This window comes from Eschrichtius robustus, chromosome 3 (assembly GCF_028021215.1).
Source record: "Eschrichtius robustus isolate mEscRob2 chromosome 3, mEscRob2.pri, whole genome shotgun sequence".
Taxonomy (NCBI): domain Eukaryota; kingdom Metazoa; phylum Chordata; class Mammalia; order Artiodactyla; family Eschrichtiidae; genus Eschrichtius; species Eschrichtius robustus.
In genome coordinates, this window is record NC_090826.1 from 154724023 (window position 1) to 154741522 (window position 17500).

At 50.4% G+C, this 17500-nt stretch overlaps 1 protein-coding gene across 1 annotated transcript; it reads left to right on the plus strand.

Moving 5' to 3' along the window:
* The first annotated feature begins 298 nt into the window (after positions 1-298).
* On the plus strand, positions 299-14665 carry PRELP (proline and arginine rich end leucine rich repeat protein). The gene is made up of 3 exons (XM_068541536.1): positions 299-466; positions 8466-9451; positions 11976-14665. Exons 2-3 carry the CDS (start codon positions 8482-8484, stop codon positions 12149-12151), a joined length of 1146 nt encoding a protein of 381 aa, XP_068397637.1. The 5' UTR covers positions 299-466; positions 8466-8481; the 3' UTR covers positions 12152-14665.
* Positions 14666-17500: the final 2835 nt, after the last annotated feature.

A 17500-nucleotide genomic window follows, 5' to 3' on the forward strand; every position in this document is an offset into this window, starting at 1 on the left:
TTAATTTGGCCTGTTTTCCAAACATGGGTCAAACAGTCTCCCTCCCAGAAGCAGCAGCAGCAGAAGGAAATGTTATTAAAAACGGGTCCGTTAGTGGGCATGGTGTGTGGATGAAGTCTTTGGGAGTTTTGGCTGCTAAATAAAGACTTTATTGTTGTCATTCCTCCTTTCCCAAGCTCCCTCCCTCTCTTCTCTCCTCCCTTCCTTCTCCCCTCCCTCCCTCCCCTCCCTTCCTCACTCCTCCCCTCCCTCCTTACAATTTGCCCGGCCCTCCCCCATCCTAACCTCCCCACCCCAATAGGATCCGGTGGAAGAAAAGCCAGGCAAACACAAGCAGGCACACACCACTGGGAGATCAGAACTTCTAGCTGGCTCTCTGCTGCCACAGCTCCACCAAAGGGCGGGGGGAAACGGAGGGAGCCTTGCCGACTAAACCCAGAGCTGAGAGGAGAGGCAGGTGGTGCAGGTAAGTCCAGTCTGGAGATGGGGAGGAAGGCTCCTGTCTCCAGCCGGTTTCTTCCTGCTCCATCCAAGCTAGTTTATTGATCTAGTCTGTATCCTCTCTTTCCTTCCTTCCTTCCTTCCTCCCTCCCTCCCTCCCTTCCTTCCTTCCATCCTTCTTTCCTTCCTTCCACCAAATTTTTCTCCTTTCAAAGGAGCTCAAATTAGTCTTCCTCATTTCTTCTCCACCCTCTTCCTCCTCTGCATCATTCTGTACCCATGTATTTGCTTGTTGCAAAAGCTAAACTTTCTTGGTACAGACGTTTGTTGTAGCACAGAGTTATGCTGCACACAGTATTTCTACAGATCAAGTTCCCATAGAAACCCTACTCTAGAACCCATTTCTCTGCACCTTTCACGTTTTGTCACACACTGTCACAGGCACACACACGTGTCACACAGCGGCTGCACTCTCACTCCACATGCACACCCACGAATACACACACAATATGAAGGCATCCTGTCCATTCACCTCCACTCTTCTGCATTTGACATGCAGGGCTAGAGCACATAAGGATGAGACACTGGCAGGGACACACACAGGCACACGCACACACACTGCATCTTGTCTCCTGCCCTCTCACACGCCTCCCCAACTGTAAGAGAAAAGAGAAAGTGTGTTTCCCCACTGAGATGGCAGAGCCAAAAGAAATCATGTGTCCTGAGTCCAGGCGGAGTAGGAAGGGGCTGAACAACAGCAGGAGCTGGAAGGATTTCTTCGTTCTTTAGAACTTAATTGAGCGGGAGAGAGAAAAGCAGGTTTCCAACCTGCACGGTGTCTTCCCAGTAGCTCTGACTTTGGAGGTACTAATTCCCAGCTCTGGGGGCAATTCATTTCTTTTTTCTGCAGGCAGCTAGATAAGATTTCTCTTTAAAGCCACTTCAAAATTATCCCACATTGGTAAGGGGTCCCTGTGGGAGAGGAAAAAAGACAGTAGTTCCTTAATCAGTCAGGGAGGGGAAAACTGAAGTGGCCAACTGAATGGGTCTTGTTTCCGAATAGGATGGTCCCTCTCCATCTCCCCGACTCATTCCTCTTTGACGACACAGAGTGCTGTCCCAAAGCAGGCAGGGCATGGGCTAGAGCAGGGTCTCCAAATATGGTTGATCTTCCAAATCCTCTGAGTGCAGGGGAGGGGGAGAAGGGTGCTTACTAAAAATATAGATGTCTGGACCCCTTGCTCCAGACCCACCGGATCAAGACCCAGGAATCTATTGTTGTCTTAGGACTTGAGGGTCAGCTAGGGCTTGAGAACCTGAACCAGGGGCCTGAAGGAGACCTGTGTGGAATTGATGAGCCCAGGATTCTGGCAGTTAGCTGCACAGGAGGGCTGTGTGGCTTCCTGGACCAGGACCGTCTGGTGGAGGAGCTCCAAAGCGTCCCAAGTGGGCCACCCTCTTTTGTGGAGTAGAAGCAAGCACCTGAGGGAACAGGGAAGACCTCCTGTGAGCTTTCACCCTCCCTTCTCCTTGTAAGCACTGACAGGTATGTCGTGGGGGAACATTCCAGAAAGAAAGTTCCCCCAAGATAGCTCCAAAGAGTTTATGTTTCCTCTTACCTGCTAACCTGCCTGCCCTGGGCCCCCAGGGGCATGCGTGGGGCTCCTCCCCATCCCTTCTAGATCCACCCCGCCCCCGCTCCCCTGTCCAACAGCTGTCTGTTCTGATGGGCTCACACAGAGGATGGGCTGAACACTCCCCCTTCGCCTTCCTGGGGGAGGGGGCGGCAGCCCTATTTATTGGGCCTGTGGGAGAAGCTGGAAGGGGCAGAAAGGTGCAACAGGTTGGGATGGGAAGTCATGGGTCACAGTGGGACTCCACAGCCTGCTGAGGACAGGAGAGTGCACCGTCCCTGGTCAGTATCCCCTCGCCTGCTTCAGAAAGGCTAGGGGTGGGGGTTACTGAATTGGAGGGACAGAGTAAACGTTCCCTGAATGGCCGGGGGCATCTGTGTTCTCTCTAATTTGTTGGTTCTGAGACCCAAGTGTGGTCTCACAGGCCCCAAAGAGGAGGAAATTTCTCTGTGTAGGAGAGCTGGGGAAAATCCATGTGCCCACCTGCAAGGATCAGCCTTTCGGTGGAGGGCAGGGCTGTCCTCTGACCAAGCTGAAGGGAAAGAGACCCCATCACTTTGAAATAATGTCAATAATAGCTTAACATTCACTGAGCACTCACTTTTCACACATTTCCTCACTTAACCTTCAAAATGATCTGATAAGAAGGTGTTAGTATGCCCATTTTACAGATGAGGAAACTGAAGCTTAGTAGAGGTAAGAGATTTCTCAAGAGTACCCAGCTAAACAGCTGAAGAGTTGCAGGGTTGAGACCCACATCTACAAGCACCCAGTGCATCAGACAGATTCTTGTATGCTTTTTTCAGGGCTTGGAGATGTTAGGGGATGGAGGCAGAGAGAAGGATATGGTGAGGTGACAGGCTGTCAGAGGACTAGAGCCATTCTCACCCTTGTTTCTTCCCCAGGCCCTTGGAATGGAAAACTTGCTCTTCTGGACTAGTGGCCTGAGGCCAAAAAAAACATTGTGTTTACACTTTGCCTGGTGGTAGACACTGGGGATACAGATTGTCTCTCCATAATAGTGTTATATTGATTTTCAGCACTTTCTGATCTGCAGCACATTTTAAAGTTGCTTATCACACTTACTTCTGAAAACAACTGGATGAGGAAGATAGGGATAGGGAAGATTTCGTTATCTCCATTTTACAGATAAGGAAACTGAGGCAAGAACAGGGTCACGTCACTAGGTCGAGGTAGACGGGTTGTGATCCCACGTCCCCTGTCTAATATGCACCGTGATGCGCTCCCTGCCTCTGCCCCCAATCAGGCTCACCCTTACTCTGATTTCACTCCCCAGGAAACAGACAGTGCATCAGTGATGTGCTGAATTTATCATGCCTCCATGTTAACCTTTTCCTTACCTCAGGACCCCACAAGCCCTACTTGGAGGCCTTGGAAGAGTCTCAGGCAGCCTGGCTGGGCCTGCCTCACTCCTCTGCTAATAGCTGATCAGAGATCACCTGATTCACCTAGCTTCCAACTCTTTTCTGGGCTTCAGGGAGAGATAAAGGGAACAGGATGGCTTTCAGAAGTCTGAGTTTAGGACAGAAGGAAGGGAACAAAGAAAGAGGGTCATCCCAATGTCCATGGGTGTGTCCAGGGGCAGCCCCATCCTCCATGGTAGGGTCACTGGCTGTGTTAAGCCACGGAGGCTCAGGGATGACAAGCTAGATGGGAAATCTGACAAGAAAGAAGAACACCAGGAAGTAGTGTGGAGTCATCCTTCTTTAACAGGGGGAGACACACCCAACCTCACTCCCAGCCCAGCCCCAATCCTAGACTCTCTCCATACAAAGCCAATTACCCGTAAACTTGCCCTAATGACTTGGCAAACCCATGTGGACCTCAACCCCGCGCCCCCCCCCCACCCGCCCCCAGTCCTGAGGCTAAACATTGCAAGGGTCCTGGGAGTTTGAACCTTAAATGAATGAATTTATGAGCTAAGCAGGGACAGGGCTATCTCACTTTAAAAATCAGAGTCTCTCAGACTTCCCTGGTGGTCCAGAGGTTGAGACTCTGTGCTCCCAGTGCAGAGGGCATGGGCTTGATCCCTGGTTGGGGAACTAAGATCCCGCATGCCACACAGCACGGCCTAAAAAAAAAAAAAAAATAGGTCAGAGTCTCTCTAGAGAATATGCTCTTTTATAAACAAATAAATGAATAAACGAAACCACTGCCATCTGTAGAGATTTTATGCTCTACAACACACCTCAATGTGTGTGATCTCATTTGATCCTCGCACAGTTGAGGAGCCTGGGGCCTGAGGAAGAGGGTCAGAGCCAGGATTCAAGCCCAAATCTCTAATACTTGGAACTGAAATTTGAATTTAAAACTCTCTTAGAAAATGTTCTTAGGGCTTCCCTGGTGGTACAGTGGTTAAGAATCCACCTGCCAATGCCGGGGACACGGGTTCGAGCCCTGGTCCAGGAAGATCCCACATGCCGCGGAGCAACTAAGCCCGTGAGCCACAACTACTGAGCCTGTGCTCTAGAGCCTGCGAGCCACAACTACTGAGCCCGTGCACCACAACTACTGAAGCCCACGTGCCTAGAGCCCGTGCTCCGCAGCAAGAGAAGCCACCGCAATGAGAAGCCCGCGCACCGCACCAAAGAGCAGCCCCCGCTCACCACAACTAGAGAAAGCCAGCGCGCAGCAACGAGGACCCAACGCAGCCAAAAGATAAATAAATAAATTTATTAAAAAGAAAAAAAGAAAATGTTCTTAAATGAGAGAGTGAATTTTGGGTCAGTCAAAGCAGTTGCTTTCCCCCCACAAACGAGCAGCTTTTTGAGAACGGATGCTGGTGAACAGGCTGCAGGAGGTCAGTGGTTATAGGTGGTCCACATGCGTTCACAGAGCAAGCAGTGAGCACAGCCCAGCAGAAAGCTGGGAGGCGTGCTTGCAAAGGCATACGAAATTTAAAACTCACACACGCTTACGACCCAGCCTAAGGCACTGTTATGACTGGACAGAAGGTTCTGGAAGACAGGAGCATAAGAAGGTGTGACTCTGGGCTTTGTGAGGAAGACTATGGCTCCCCTTGGAGTCCAAGGACCTCCAGTCTGTCACAGATTCTGGTTTGGAGACTTAGACTCTGGGGGCTGCCCAGGCTCCAGCAGGACGGGGCACTGCCTGATGAGAAAAGCCTTAGAAATGAGCACTATTTCCTAAAGAAGGAAGTGCATGTGCATGCGAACACACACACACACACACACACACACACACACACACACACACAGAATGGTTCAGCCACAGGGCTAAGAGAAGGGGAATTGAACAGATCCAGTTTCTCCACGGAACAGCCCCAGGAGCTTCTCCTTGGGAACCGCCTCTCAGCTCTGAGAGGAGCTTGGCCAGCCCCAGACGTCTAGAGTGTAGAAGGGTCAGAGGACCCATGGGAAGATAAGAGAAGTTCCCAAAAGGTCTGGCATAGGAGGTGGGGAAGGAGTGGGAGGCAGGCCTGCCAGGTGGAGCTGTGACTAACCTGTGATCCTGTCACCCCTGACAATGATGCCAAGTGCTGTCCAGGCCCTGAGCCACCAAGAAACACCCCTGACTGAGGGCCAGCTGCCTGAGTCACAGGGCCTCACAGAGCAGGCTTCCACTCTGGACGAGCTTTACTTGCTTCCCTCAGGGCCCAGCACCAGGTAGATGCTCTTGGTGACGAAGGCAATGAAGGGAAAGAGGGCCCAGCCAGCCTGGGAAGCCTCCCCAGGGCAGGGCTTCTCACACCACGAGAGAGCTCTTGCTTATTGTCAGGCTTCTGGGCGATCAGGAAATAAAAAACGCCAAAGCAAAAAAATTCAAGGTCACAAAAATTGGGGCTCTTAAAAATGTTTGATTTTAGTACACTAATGTTTTAACCACATGTTTAAAATCTATGTGTAATATGGTTGTGCTATTTTCAAGAAAATTACAGGACTTGTAACATATTAATTCATGGTTCACCAGTTACAAGTGGTGTGGGGTCCGGCAACAAGACTCAAGTTTAGTTTTACAATGAATGTCTTTTCTTCTCAGTCCTTTTGGTGTATCCCCAAGACTGTTACATACTCAACTGGAGATAAAGCCAAGAATCTAACTGCAAGGTCCTTTGTGATGGGAGGCCCAGGGGACATGGTACTCCAGGACCCCTTGGAGAGGTCTGCCTGGGAAGAGACCACCTTAGAGGGAGGTGAAGAAGCAACAGAAGCTGCAGGGCAGTCTCCTCCCTCCTCCTTCCTCATCTGTCTTCCTTCCTTCTTCCTCTCCTTCCTTCCCATACTCAGTATCCTCTATGAGGACTCACTCATGCACACAGACGACAGGGGAGCGGGCGTTTGCTTATGTGTGTGGTACGGGGAGAGGAGTGGTGTGTGTGTGAGAGTGTGCAGGCTGGGTGTCCAGGGGGTATGTGTGAAAGGTGTGGGGAGACGCCCTCTGCGCCTCCAGGGTGAGCTCTGCCCTCCTTCCTGTTTCTTGTTGCATTCAGCTCCTCCCGAGCATCAGACTCAGGACTAAGTAGCTGGTGAGGGGCTTCTATCGTCTTCCTTTGAGCAAAGCCAGCAGGAAGCCAGCACTGGGTCACACAAGGAAAGATGTGGGCTCCAAGGAAAGAGAGGGGAAGCCTGGAACAGAGGCTTCACAGGGTCCAGATGCAGCTGGGGATACACTCCAGCCCACTCTCTCACAGGGCACCCCAAGAAACCTGCATCTCCAATGTGCCCCAGACCCCAGGAAGGAGAGGGACAGACCACCACAACTGTGAAGCAGCAGCAAGGAGGGCCATTGGAAGCAACGTGGAAACAGAGACCCTGGAGGGAGACCAGAGGGGCTGTCACAGGGATGATGGCCCTGGGAGGGGAAAGTACAGGTAACCCAGCCAGGCCAGGGGAGCAAGTCTATGGGAGAAGCCAATTTCCATCTGCAGACTTGGGTCTACTGCAATTTCCCCAGCTTAATTCAACTCAAACTACATGGCCCTGTCTGAGGTGTCATCAGGACCAAGGGGAAGGGCAACCCGAAAACATCCTTTAGCAACCTATTCCACTATGTCTCTGAGGCAGGAAGTTCTTCTTTATATCCCACCTCAATCCCACCAACTCCAATGGATATGGAAAGCAGCAATACCAGGTCAGAAGAAATGACCCCCACAGCTTTTTTTTTAATAGAAGTATAGTTGATGTACAATATTATATAAGTTACAGGTGTACAATACAGTGATGCACAGTTTTTAAAGGTTATACTCCATTTATAGTTATTATAAAATATTGGCTATATTCTGCGTGTTGTACAATATATCCTAGTTTATTTTATACATAATAGTTTATAGCTTTTAATCCCCTACCCCTGTATTGCCCCTTCCTGCTTCTCTCTCGCCACTAGTAACCACTAGTTTGTTCTATATACCTATGAGTCTGCTTCCTTTTTGTTATGTTCACTAGTTTCCTGTATCCCCCATAGCTTTCAGTTCCTTCCTTGTTTACTTCCCCAGGAGCCTCCACATCTGGGGAGAAATTCTTGGTGTGTATCCTGCTGGCAAAGACCAGCATTCTCTGAGCTGAGCACTGCGGGTGAGGGGCGATCAGGGGCAGACACAAGGGTATCTGCAGCACTTCCTTCCCAAGAGCTCTGTGAGCCCATGGAGACCTGGGGTTTTGTCCTGGGTCTGCTGTTACATAGCTTCCTGGCCTTCACAAGCTACTTCTTTCCTCCAGTACTCAATTTTTATAAATAGTCAAGTCTGGACTTGATTGGTGGATTTCAAAACATTTTTAGCAATGCAACTTTTTTTTCAAACGAATGCTTTGGCTAAACCTCAATATACATAACAGATTAAAAAAACGCAGAGCTGCTCAGGTTGGCACAGGGGTGGGTTGGGGGTACCCCAGGGCCATCCCCTTGGTCTCCCTCTCTCAGGAGGACTCCACAGAAATGGGGGCACAGTTTGAAAACCACCGAGTTATGGGATCCGTAAGGACCCGGCAGATGTAACACCCCAGGACTCTATGGCTCACATATTCTAACATCCCTCCTATAAGGCGAGTATAAGTGGAGGGGTGATTTTCTCATGATGCAAATGGGGAGACCGCGGGCTAGAGAGGTTAAGGGTCTTCTCCAGGAAACCCCGGGACTCCTGATTCACAGCCCAATGTGCTTTCTGCCAAGATGGCTCACACTCTCCAGAGCAAGCTTAACACATTCAGTGGCTAGGCCTCTGGGAGAGGGATCCAGACCCTCCAGCCCTTGTTACTTTCTCACCTGCTGGATACAGGCAAACAAGGAGATGCTTCCACAGGTCCCTCCCACAGCTGCCCCTGGAGCCCATCCTGACCAACTCTAGCTGCAAAGACATGTCCTCTCATTACTGAGGCCCAGCAGGCTGCTGACTTCCTGTATTCCTCCCCACAGGGGCGTCACCTGGATCATGAGGTCATCCCTCTGCTGGCTCCTCCCACTTCTCCTCATCTTGGCCTCAGAGGCCCAAGGCCAGCCAACAAGACGACCAAGACCCAGACCAAGGCCCCAGCCCAGACCCAGACTCAGGCCCACACCCAGCTTTCCTCAGCCCGATGAGCCATCGGAGCCTACAGACCTGCCTCCTCCCCTCCCACCAGGCCCTCCATCTATCTTTCCTGACTGTCCCCGGGAGTGCTATTGCCCCCCTGATTTCCCATCTGCCCTCTACTGTGACAGCCGCAATCTTCGAAAGGTCCCTCTCATCCCATCCCGCATCCATTACCTCTATCTCCAGAACAACTTCATAACTGAGCTCCCAGTGGAGTCCTTCAAGAATGCCACGGGCCTGAGGTGGATCAATCTGGACAACAACCGAATTCGCAAGGTGGACCAGAAAGTGCTAGAGAAACTACCCAGCCTGGTGTTCCTCTACATGGAAAAGAACCACCTTGAAGAGGTGCCCTCGGCTCTGCCCCAGAACTTGGAGCAGCTGAGGCTAAGCCAGAACCATATCTCCAGAATCCCACCCGGCGTCTTCAGCAAGCTGGAGAAACTGCTGCTCCTGGATCTCCAACACAACAGGCTAAGCGACGGCGTCTTCAAGCCCGACACCTTCCAGGGCCTTAAAAGCCTCATGCAGCTCAACCTGGCCCACAACATCTTGAGAAAGATGCCACCCAAGATCCCCGTGGCCATTCACCAGCTCTACCTGGACAGCAACAAAATTGAGACCATCCCCAGTGGATACTTCAAGGGCTTCCCCAACCTGGCCTTCATTCGCCTCAACTACAACAAGCTCTCAGACAGGGGCCTCCCCAAGAACTCCTTTAACATCTCCAACCTACTCGTGCTCCACCTGTCGCACAACAAGATCAGCAACGTGCCCGCCATCAACAACAAGCTGGAGCACCTGTACCTCAACAACAACAGCATCGAGAGTGAGTGGGGGCAGGGCTGGGGTGCAGCCACTGGGAGGGAAGCTGGAGTCTCTTCTGCCTCAACACTTTCTCATGAGCCTCATGGCGGGGTGGGTGCAAAAAGCACCCAATGTGGCCCTGGTCTTCAAACCTTGGTCTTTCCACTTACTATCTATGTGACCTTAAAAGGATATCTGACCTCTCTGGGAAGTTTCCTCATTTGTAAAATGAGACTGGCACAAAGTTGACATGAAGATTTAATAGTTTAATATGGATAAAGTGAGAATACCATGCTTGGAGGGTAATAGCTTTTCTCCCTCCACCCCTTCCCATCAGCCCCAGCTCTTTTGCCCTCCAGATCTATAGGTAAGGTAGACATGGAATATAGCCCTGGACATTCTCCTAAAAGCAGAATGGTGACATTTAAATGTTGACTCTGAAATGTCCTGGGCCTGTCCACTGCAGAAACTGGCAGCTGTGAGGAAAGAGGCTTCTTCCCAAGCCTAAGCCTAGGTTTTAAAGAGTCTGTAAAAAGCATACACAGAGAGGCAACTATATACTCAGAGTGTACAACCGGTAAAAATGTGCAGCCAGAAGAACATGTCTATATGCAGGTGCTTTCTGAATCTATCTGGAAGGCTGGAAGATTTAGTCATATAAGATAGTACACTTAAGGCAGAATTTGCCTAAGCTACATTTACAGGGTCCCGGGATTGGGATAAAAAATCGCAGGCCAGAAAAGAGGCTCGAAGTCACAGTTTTACTTCAATCAAAAATGTCAGGTCTGAGTAGAGCATCAGCAGAACAGTTTGAAAACAAAAGAGAGAATATTATCTGGTCCGTGGACAAAATCAGGCTACATTCACACAAGGAACGCAGCAGCTGCACAGATAAAGGACACCACGAGGAAAGAGAAGCACTCCTAAAATAATATTAGTAATCCTTAGTTTTCAAGCCAAAGGATGAAAGGAGGATTTTTGAATTTCTATAATAGTGAAACAAGCAGGTGGGAGAACAGGCTTATTCACTCATCTGAGATAATTACACAAAGGTAGGGGAAGGCTTCTTAAAATCTTGTAAGAAACAAATTCAGGAAAAGGGAAAACTACTGTCTAATTTTACCCTGCAGGTAGCAAACTAATGGAACACATTACCCCCAGGAGGCTGGATAGGCCACAAATCTAGACAGAAAGGATACCTTGATTAATACATGGCTGACAAGTTTCTACCACATTGTGGAAGAACAGGCTACAGGGGTGGGGTGGGTAGGGGAGTATATTATCCAGCCTTCTGAGGTTGAAGACAGAAAGATCACACCCACTCTCACCATTTCAGATTTGAGGACTAAGCATCAGGGTGGTAAAGTCCAAAGTCACAAAGGTCATAGGAAGAAAATCTATCTATGTCAGGGCTCTTTCTGCTACTCCAATGTTGAAGAGAGAAGAAAGGGGAGAGAGGGAAGACGAGGAAGAGGAAGAAGGAGATGAAGAGCAACCACAACAACAACCCACAGAAGATAAAACAAGCAAGGCTTAGGGAGAATAAAAAGCTCCATTTAGAAGATGACATACCTCATGTCATCTAATAAGAGGTGAAGGAGAAAATGGAAACTCATTTTCCATTTGAAAGCCTACCACAATTTGGCCATAACTTACCTTTCCAGCTTACTTTCCCCAGAATCGGTAATCAACTTCAGAATCAACAGATTCATCGTGTCCTAGGGCCCCATGCCCTTCCCAGGCCCCCTTTCCTCTTCCTGTCATCCCTATTTCAGCTAATGTAACCATCTCCTGCTCATCATCATGCCTCACATCCTGTTCACAGGAAAACCTCCAGAGTAATCCATCCACCTGCTGGCTTCAGATCTTGCTTCCCCCTGTTGTTTCTCCACACTGTAGCCAGATTCATCTTTCTATAGTATAAACCTGATCATAGGACCCTTCCAGGTTTAACACTCCAGGACACTATGGTTCATATATCCCACCATCCGCCTCATAGCAACAGTCCTGCTCAGTGCCATTCCTCAGACTGGAAATCAAAGACCCCATCCTTAGTGAAATATTTGAAAGCCTACCATAACTGGTGGCCACAACTTACCTCTCCAGTTTAGTCTTCCTAGTATATCACATTGTACTATTTACTGGTCCCAAACTCTGTCATGAGCTTTTTGGCCTCCACAATATCATTCAAATAGGTCACAGCATCAGAACACCATCCCCAGGTCTCTACCTGCTGTAATCCTATCTTTGAAGGTTCAGCTGAAAGTTTACTTCCTCTATGACTCTTCTGAGTAAATTTTCCATAACAATTGTTGATCAATTCCAACTTAATTTGTTTCACAAATGGGTAAACGGAGCCTGGAGGTTAGGGTCGACTCATTCATGGTCACACGTTCCCAAGAACTGGTCAGCCAGTTCCAGAGAGGAAAACTCTAGAGTCCTTGTCCCTGTCTACCCTCTTCTTCCTCTTTGTCTTTGCTTCCAGCCCCGTCAGGCCTGACCCCTTGCCCATCTCTCCTGCTGACTTCTCCCCTTTTTCTCCATAGAAATCAATGGGACCCAGATTTGCCCCAACAATCTAGTTGCCTTCCACGACTTCTCCTCGGATCTGGAGAATGTGCCACACCTCCGCTACCTGCGGCTGGATGGAAACTACCTGAAGCCGCCCATCCCACTGGACCTCATGATGTGCTTCCGCCTGCTGCAATCTGTGGTCATCTAGGCCTTACCCTGCCCCTGGAGCTCCTCTGGCCACACTTGAATACAGTGGCCCAGGTGCCTGTGCCCACCATTTGTTTTCTCTGTCTCCTTTTCTTGCTCTCAGCTTTGCCTTTCTTATCCCACCCTCCTGATGCAAGGACAAGCCACGTACTCTGCTGCCCCTGCAGCTTCTAGAGCAAGACTTCCAAAGGCTTGATTTGGTCCACCCAGCTCAAAGACATCCACTGCACATCCAAACTTCTGGACCCAGAAGCACAGAGGTGTGTCTAAAGACTTCATATTCTCTTCTCTCTCCTCCCCCCCTCATCACTCCTGGGTAAGTCTGGGCTATGAACCGACATCTGGATCTTGTCCTGGCCAAAGCAAGCAGAAGATGGTCAGGGGCAGCCTAGAGGTGAGGTTTGGGAAGTCCTGCTGGAAACTCCTCCATGGTGGGCAGCTCTGGCCCAAAGAGGCTAAGAAACCCGTGTCTCCCTGGCTGAGGATCCCATCTTCCAAAACTGCTACTCCACCACCCCATTCACTGGCACTAGACAGCGCACCAGCTCTGTGCCAGCCCGTGTTCTCTGGAAAGGAAGTGCAAGGGAATGGCTGAGGGAGGGCAGAGGGTCAGAGATTCACACAAGGGCCTGCATCCGGCTGTCTCTTCATAGGGATGAGATGGGGCCCTCCTTCTCAGAACACAGCCTCCTGGCTGGTCCTCTCTGTTCCAAGAGTAAGAGCAGGGAGGAACAATCCAGGAGAAGAATGGCTCAAAAAACTAGGAATCAGCTGGTGGGAGAGGGGTGGGAGTCAGAGACCCAGGATGGGCCCGTGTGGGTGCAGATGGATCCTGCTGCCCCCTTGGCCACTCTGGATAAGAGGCCTGATGCCCTGGGGAACACAGCGCCCACAGTGGAGTGTACACAGCCACCAACCCCGCCCCGCCATCTGTTCTCTATCAGTGAGGATGGCCCAATTCTTTCCACTCCCGGGAAGCAGTTCCTGAGAAACTGCTCAAGAAGGGGTGGAGCACCTGGAAATCTCCCAGAAGCCTCTTCCACTTGCGCAGATTGGCCTCCCCTTCTAAGACAGACACAGCAGTGACACCTGGTGGCTGGTGCTTGCCACAGCTGGCTCCCACGTTCCTGCTCATCTCTCTGGTGTGATTTTCCAAGATCAAGGAGTTGGCCTCAGGTTCCAACTTGGAGAGCCATGGGCGATGTGCATGGTCTCTCTCTCCTCTGGGGTCTAAAGGGCACAAAGGTACAGAGGCCCCAAGGTGGGGGATCTGATTCCCATCATGAGTGAACACAAGTGGGAACCTTCAGGAAACCAGTTGAGGATACAGTTTGTTCCGATCTGCTCTCTTACGTTATGGGTCCCCTCTGCTCTCAGCTTTCATGTGGTACACCAAGGAGGTGGAAAAGATACCCCTCCAAGGACCCTCTGGCGCTCATGTTCCTGTATGCAGCTCCATCCTTTAGACCATGTTCTAATGCAGGACAAGTCCTAAATATTATCCCTTTCCCTTGCAATAATTTATTCCCTGTATGGACTGTCCTTCCCCCAGAGTTCCCACCCCACCCTGTCTGGCCCAGGTGAGCAGTGTGACAGGCCTCTAAGGGAAGCCTGGGTTCCACAGGGCTGACTCAACCTCATCTTCCCCTTAACTCCCTCTAGGCGATGCTGCCCCTCTACAGCCTCTGAGTGTATGTTGGTGGGGGTGGGGGCATATGTCGTAGAAATGAGCAGGATACAGTGCCCACTCCCAAGTTAGGCTGAAAAAAGTTACAGCGATGTTTAAGAAATTGGATTAAACTAGGTCCCTAACTTCAAGAAATTCCCATTATACTCTTATTTTTCCCTTTTGCTAATTTACAGGAAATGGGCCCATTTCATTACAGCCTCCTTCCCCCATGCTCGCATACAACTGCTTCATTCCTCGAGGCTGCAGCTGGTTTCTTCGAGGCTGCAGCTGGTTTCTCCAAGGCTCCTGCTTAGAGTCAAGATATCATTGTGGCTGTAAGCAACCTGGTGCTATGGCCTGGATAAGCCCCTTCTGCACCTTATTCCCACCTTGCGCCCTCAGCCCCTCTGATGAGGCCCTCAGGGGAGCATAGCTCCTGGGGCTCCCCGGGGAGGAGGGGTCATTCCCCAGCTCCTGCCAACCTGAAGTGTTTTGTTTCAGCAGCAACAAAATCACCATCATCCTATTGCCACATCTAGAATATTTCTGCTTCTCCATTGCTCCCTGTATCTGTAAGCCAGAGGAAATTAAGTTGGCTTTACAGCACCACCCTCCCACATACGATGTGCTGTTTTCCCTCGGGCTTAAGGAAGCCCCCTCCTCCATATACAAGTTAATTCTCTCAGTGCTGCTGACATATGCACATACAGGTGTGTAAGTAGGTGTGTATGTATGTGTACTCTGTACATATATCTATTCTTTCTTGAAGACCATATTAACTTTGTGCAACAACTTTGACATTCCAGCACGCTTCACAGCAGAGAAAATAAAGTGATATGAAAAATATCCTGCTTGAAATTGACAATGTAAACAGATGAGAATAGTACCTTAAAGTCACTTTGCCACCCCTCTCCCCCTGCCTCCCACCTTCCTTGCTCTGAGAAGACTGGTGGAGAAAGGATCCTATCCTTAAGAAGCTCTAGGAAAATTATTCCAAAAGTTTTTCTGGTGAATTTCCCCCAAACTCACAATTGTTACAAAAATAATCCCTAAAGTCAGACAAGAAATTTGACAGCTACATTTGAAGCCCAAATCTCCAAGTTCTTTTTAACCTGCAGATACCAAATTGTTGAGGTCTCCCAAATGCTCTGTACTGAAAGACAGAAAACAGACACCACTCCTGACCAGGAAAAGATAACAGACTAGTTGAGGACAGGTAGTGTAAGATACACAAAACAGTGGCAGAGGTGTATCAAGGGCAGTGAGCAAAGGGCCAGCCACATCATCTGGAATGGTCTACATGCTATGCAGATGTTCACAGAAGGGCAAAAACAGGGTACCCTGTGATCCTCCCGGACTACACCATCTTCTTTCCAATGAAAACTGCCAGATGCTGTCCCACCCCTCCCACCCTGCCCCCTAAATTCCTGCTTCAGTTCAATTCAGCAAGTTTTCAGCATATATCAACCATGTGCAAGGTTCCCAGCTAAGAATTCAAGGATAAGTAATATATACCCCATGCCACTGAGGAATTCATACAGGAAAAAAATCCATGAATTAGTAATTGCATGTCTTAAGTGTTTGCAATAATGTTGGGTACAGAAAGCATAGTGGAGAGGGCCTCTACTTCTGCCTGGGAGAAACCAGAATGGCTTCTATCATTTGAGCTGGATCTTAAGGTTTGAATCAGATTTTGCCAGGTGGGAGAAGGAGGAAAAAGCACATAAACAGGAAAGAAGGGAAGCAGCATGAGAAAAAGATTGGGAGACATGGAGTCTACCCTGTATGAGGTGTGTGTGTGTGTGTGTGTGCCTGAGAGAGGAAGAGAAATGAGTTCCAGTCATGGAGTTATGTAAAGCCCTCAGCAGGGAATATACCCTTGCTGTCCAAAAAGCAGGAGGGTTCCTGAAAGTTCCACCCCTGCCTCTCTCTCTGCCCACGAACAGGGAAGCAACAGGGTCAGCTGGCCAGACTTCTGTCCCCAGGGCCTGCCACCTCCGTTCCATCATCATGCCTCCTGCTTCTCCTAATGAGATTCGGATTAGACCAGCTCCTGCACCTCCCGCCACCTTTTGCGGGCTCTCTGGGAGCTGAGCTGCCTGGAGCAACAGCATGATCTCGTTAGACGGTTCCCACGTAGGTCACACACACGCACACATCCCATGGACCCTCCCTGAAATCCATGGTAACCAGAGTGTGTGCCGGTGTATTTGTGAAACCGAGAGCAGAAGCTGGAAGAGGGTCTAAGACGTGCAGCCTAAACCAGAAGCTGCTCCACTGGGGGCCGGGGGCGGGGGCGGAGGGGGGGCGTGGCGGGGGGGGGGTGGAGCCAGCGCATGCGTGGCGTGACCGCAAATCTGGCCAAGCTGGCCGAGTGCGTGGGAGAATACCGATTGTAGGGGCCACAGCGATGGGAGCAGACTGCAGAGGGGAATGAATGAACCGTCACATCTGCATTCTTCGCAGGGAATAAATGGTGTGGGGTGGGGAGGGGTGACGCCCAGGCTGACTGGGGGGCGGGGCGGGGGCGCGGGTTTCTGGCTGCAGAGCCTAGGCTGTAGAGAGAAAGTAGAGGAGGACAGCCCGCCACATATGCATTCTGTTTCCTGGGCACCTTCCTGGCTCCAGGGGCTCCCTCCCTCCACCAGCAGAGCCCTGCGTGTCTCTCCACACGTCGGGGGCTGTCTGGGGCACAGGAACAAGTGTTGCTCTGGTGGTGACAAGGTTCTTGGGCTGGGGAAGCCCTCTCCACACCAGCTGGTGCCCAGGAGCACTGCCCCTGGAGCCAGGCTGTTAGCTCTGCCCCTTCACCTGTTGTGCCAGGGCAGAGATGAGTTCTGCCAAGGCCATCTCTTCTGAGGGCACGGAGACACATGGCCTCAGGACCTCAGGGGTGAGGCAAAGAAGGGGAGGTTCATATGAATAAAGGAGAACTCTCTGGCCTGAGAATCAGGAAATCTAGGACCTGGCCCTGGCTCTGTGTGACCTTGGGCAAGTCACCTCACCTTGCTGGGCCTCGGTTTCCCCACATGCACTATGAAAGTTTTGGATTAAACGATCCCAAGGAGAACCATGCAGCTGGGATTCGGTCTCTGGTTAGTGGGAGGAAGTAGGGAGAAGGGGCGTCACCTAAGAACCTGGACAAACACGTATGCAGGCTGGCAGACTCCTGGGGACGATGTCTTAGCCCCTTACCCGTGCCTTCAGCAAGGACTTGCCCTGCAGCAACCTAAGGCACCAGGGAAAGGAGAGTCTCTCCTGACACATACATCTTTGTTAGGGGACCATGGAGTGGGGGGGATTCTCCTCAGCCCCCTGAGGACCCCACACAATGCCTCCTGGTGTTTATGATCAGGAAGTTTTTTTCTAGGGCCCAATCTTATAGATTTGGAGAATTTCCTATATCTTCCTCCCCATCATCGTCAGAGAGCTTGAAGCTGGCTATCAAATCCTGCTCCATCCCCCACTCACCTTCTCTTTGAATCTCTCTCCCTGTGGTGATCTTTGTTCAGTTATGGTCCTGGATTAGAGGTCCAGGTGGTGGGTAGTGGTGCTGGTCGGAGTACCTCAGCTGAGCCTCTTTTAATCTTTGGATTCTATCTATGAAACCAAAGCCTTATCACTCTCTGGCTGGAGAAAAAAGCTGGAAAGCCAAGCTCTATCCCTCCACATACCCCCACT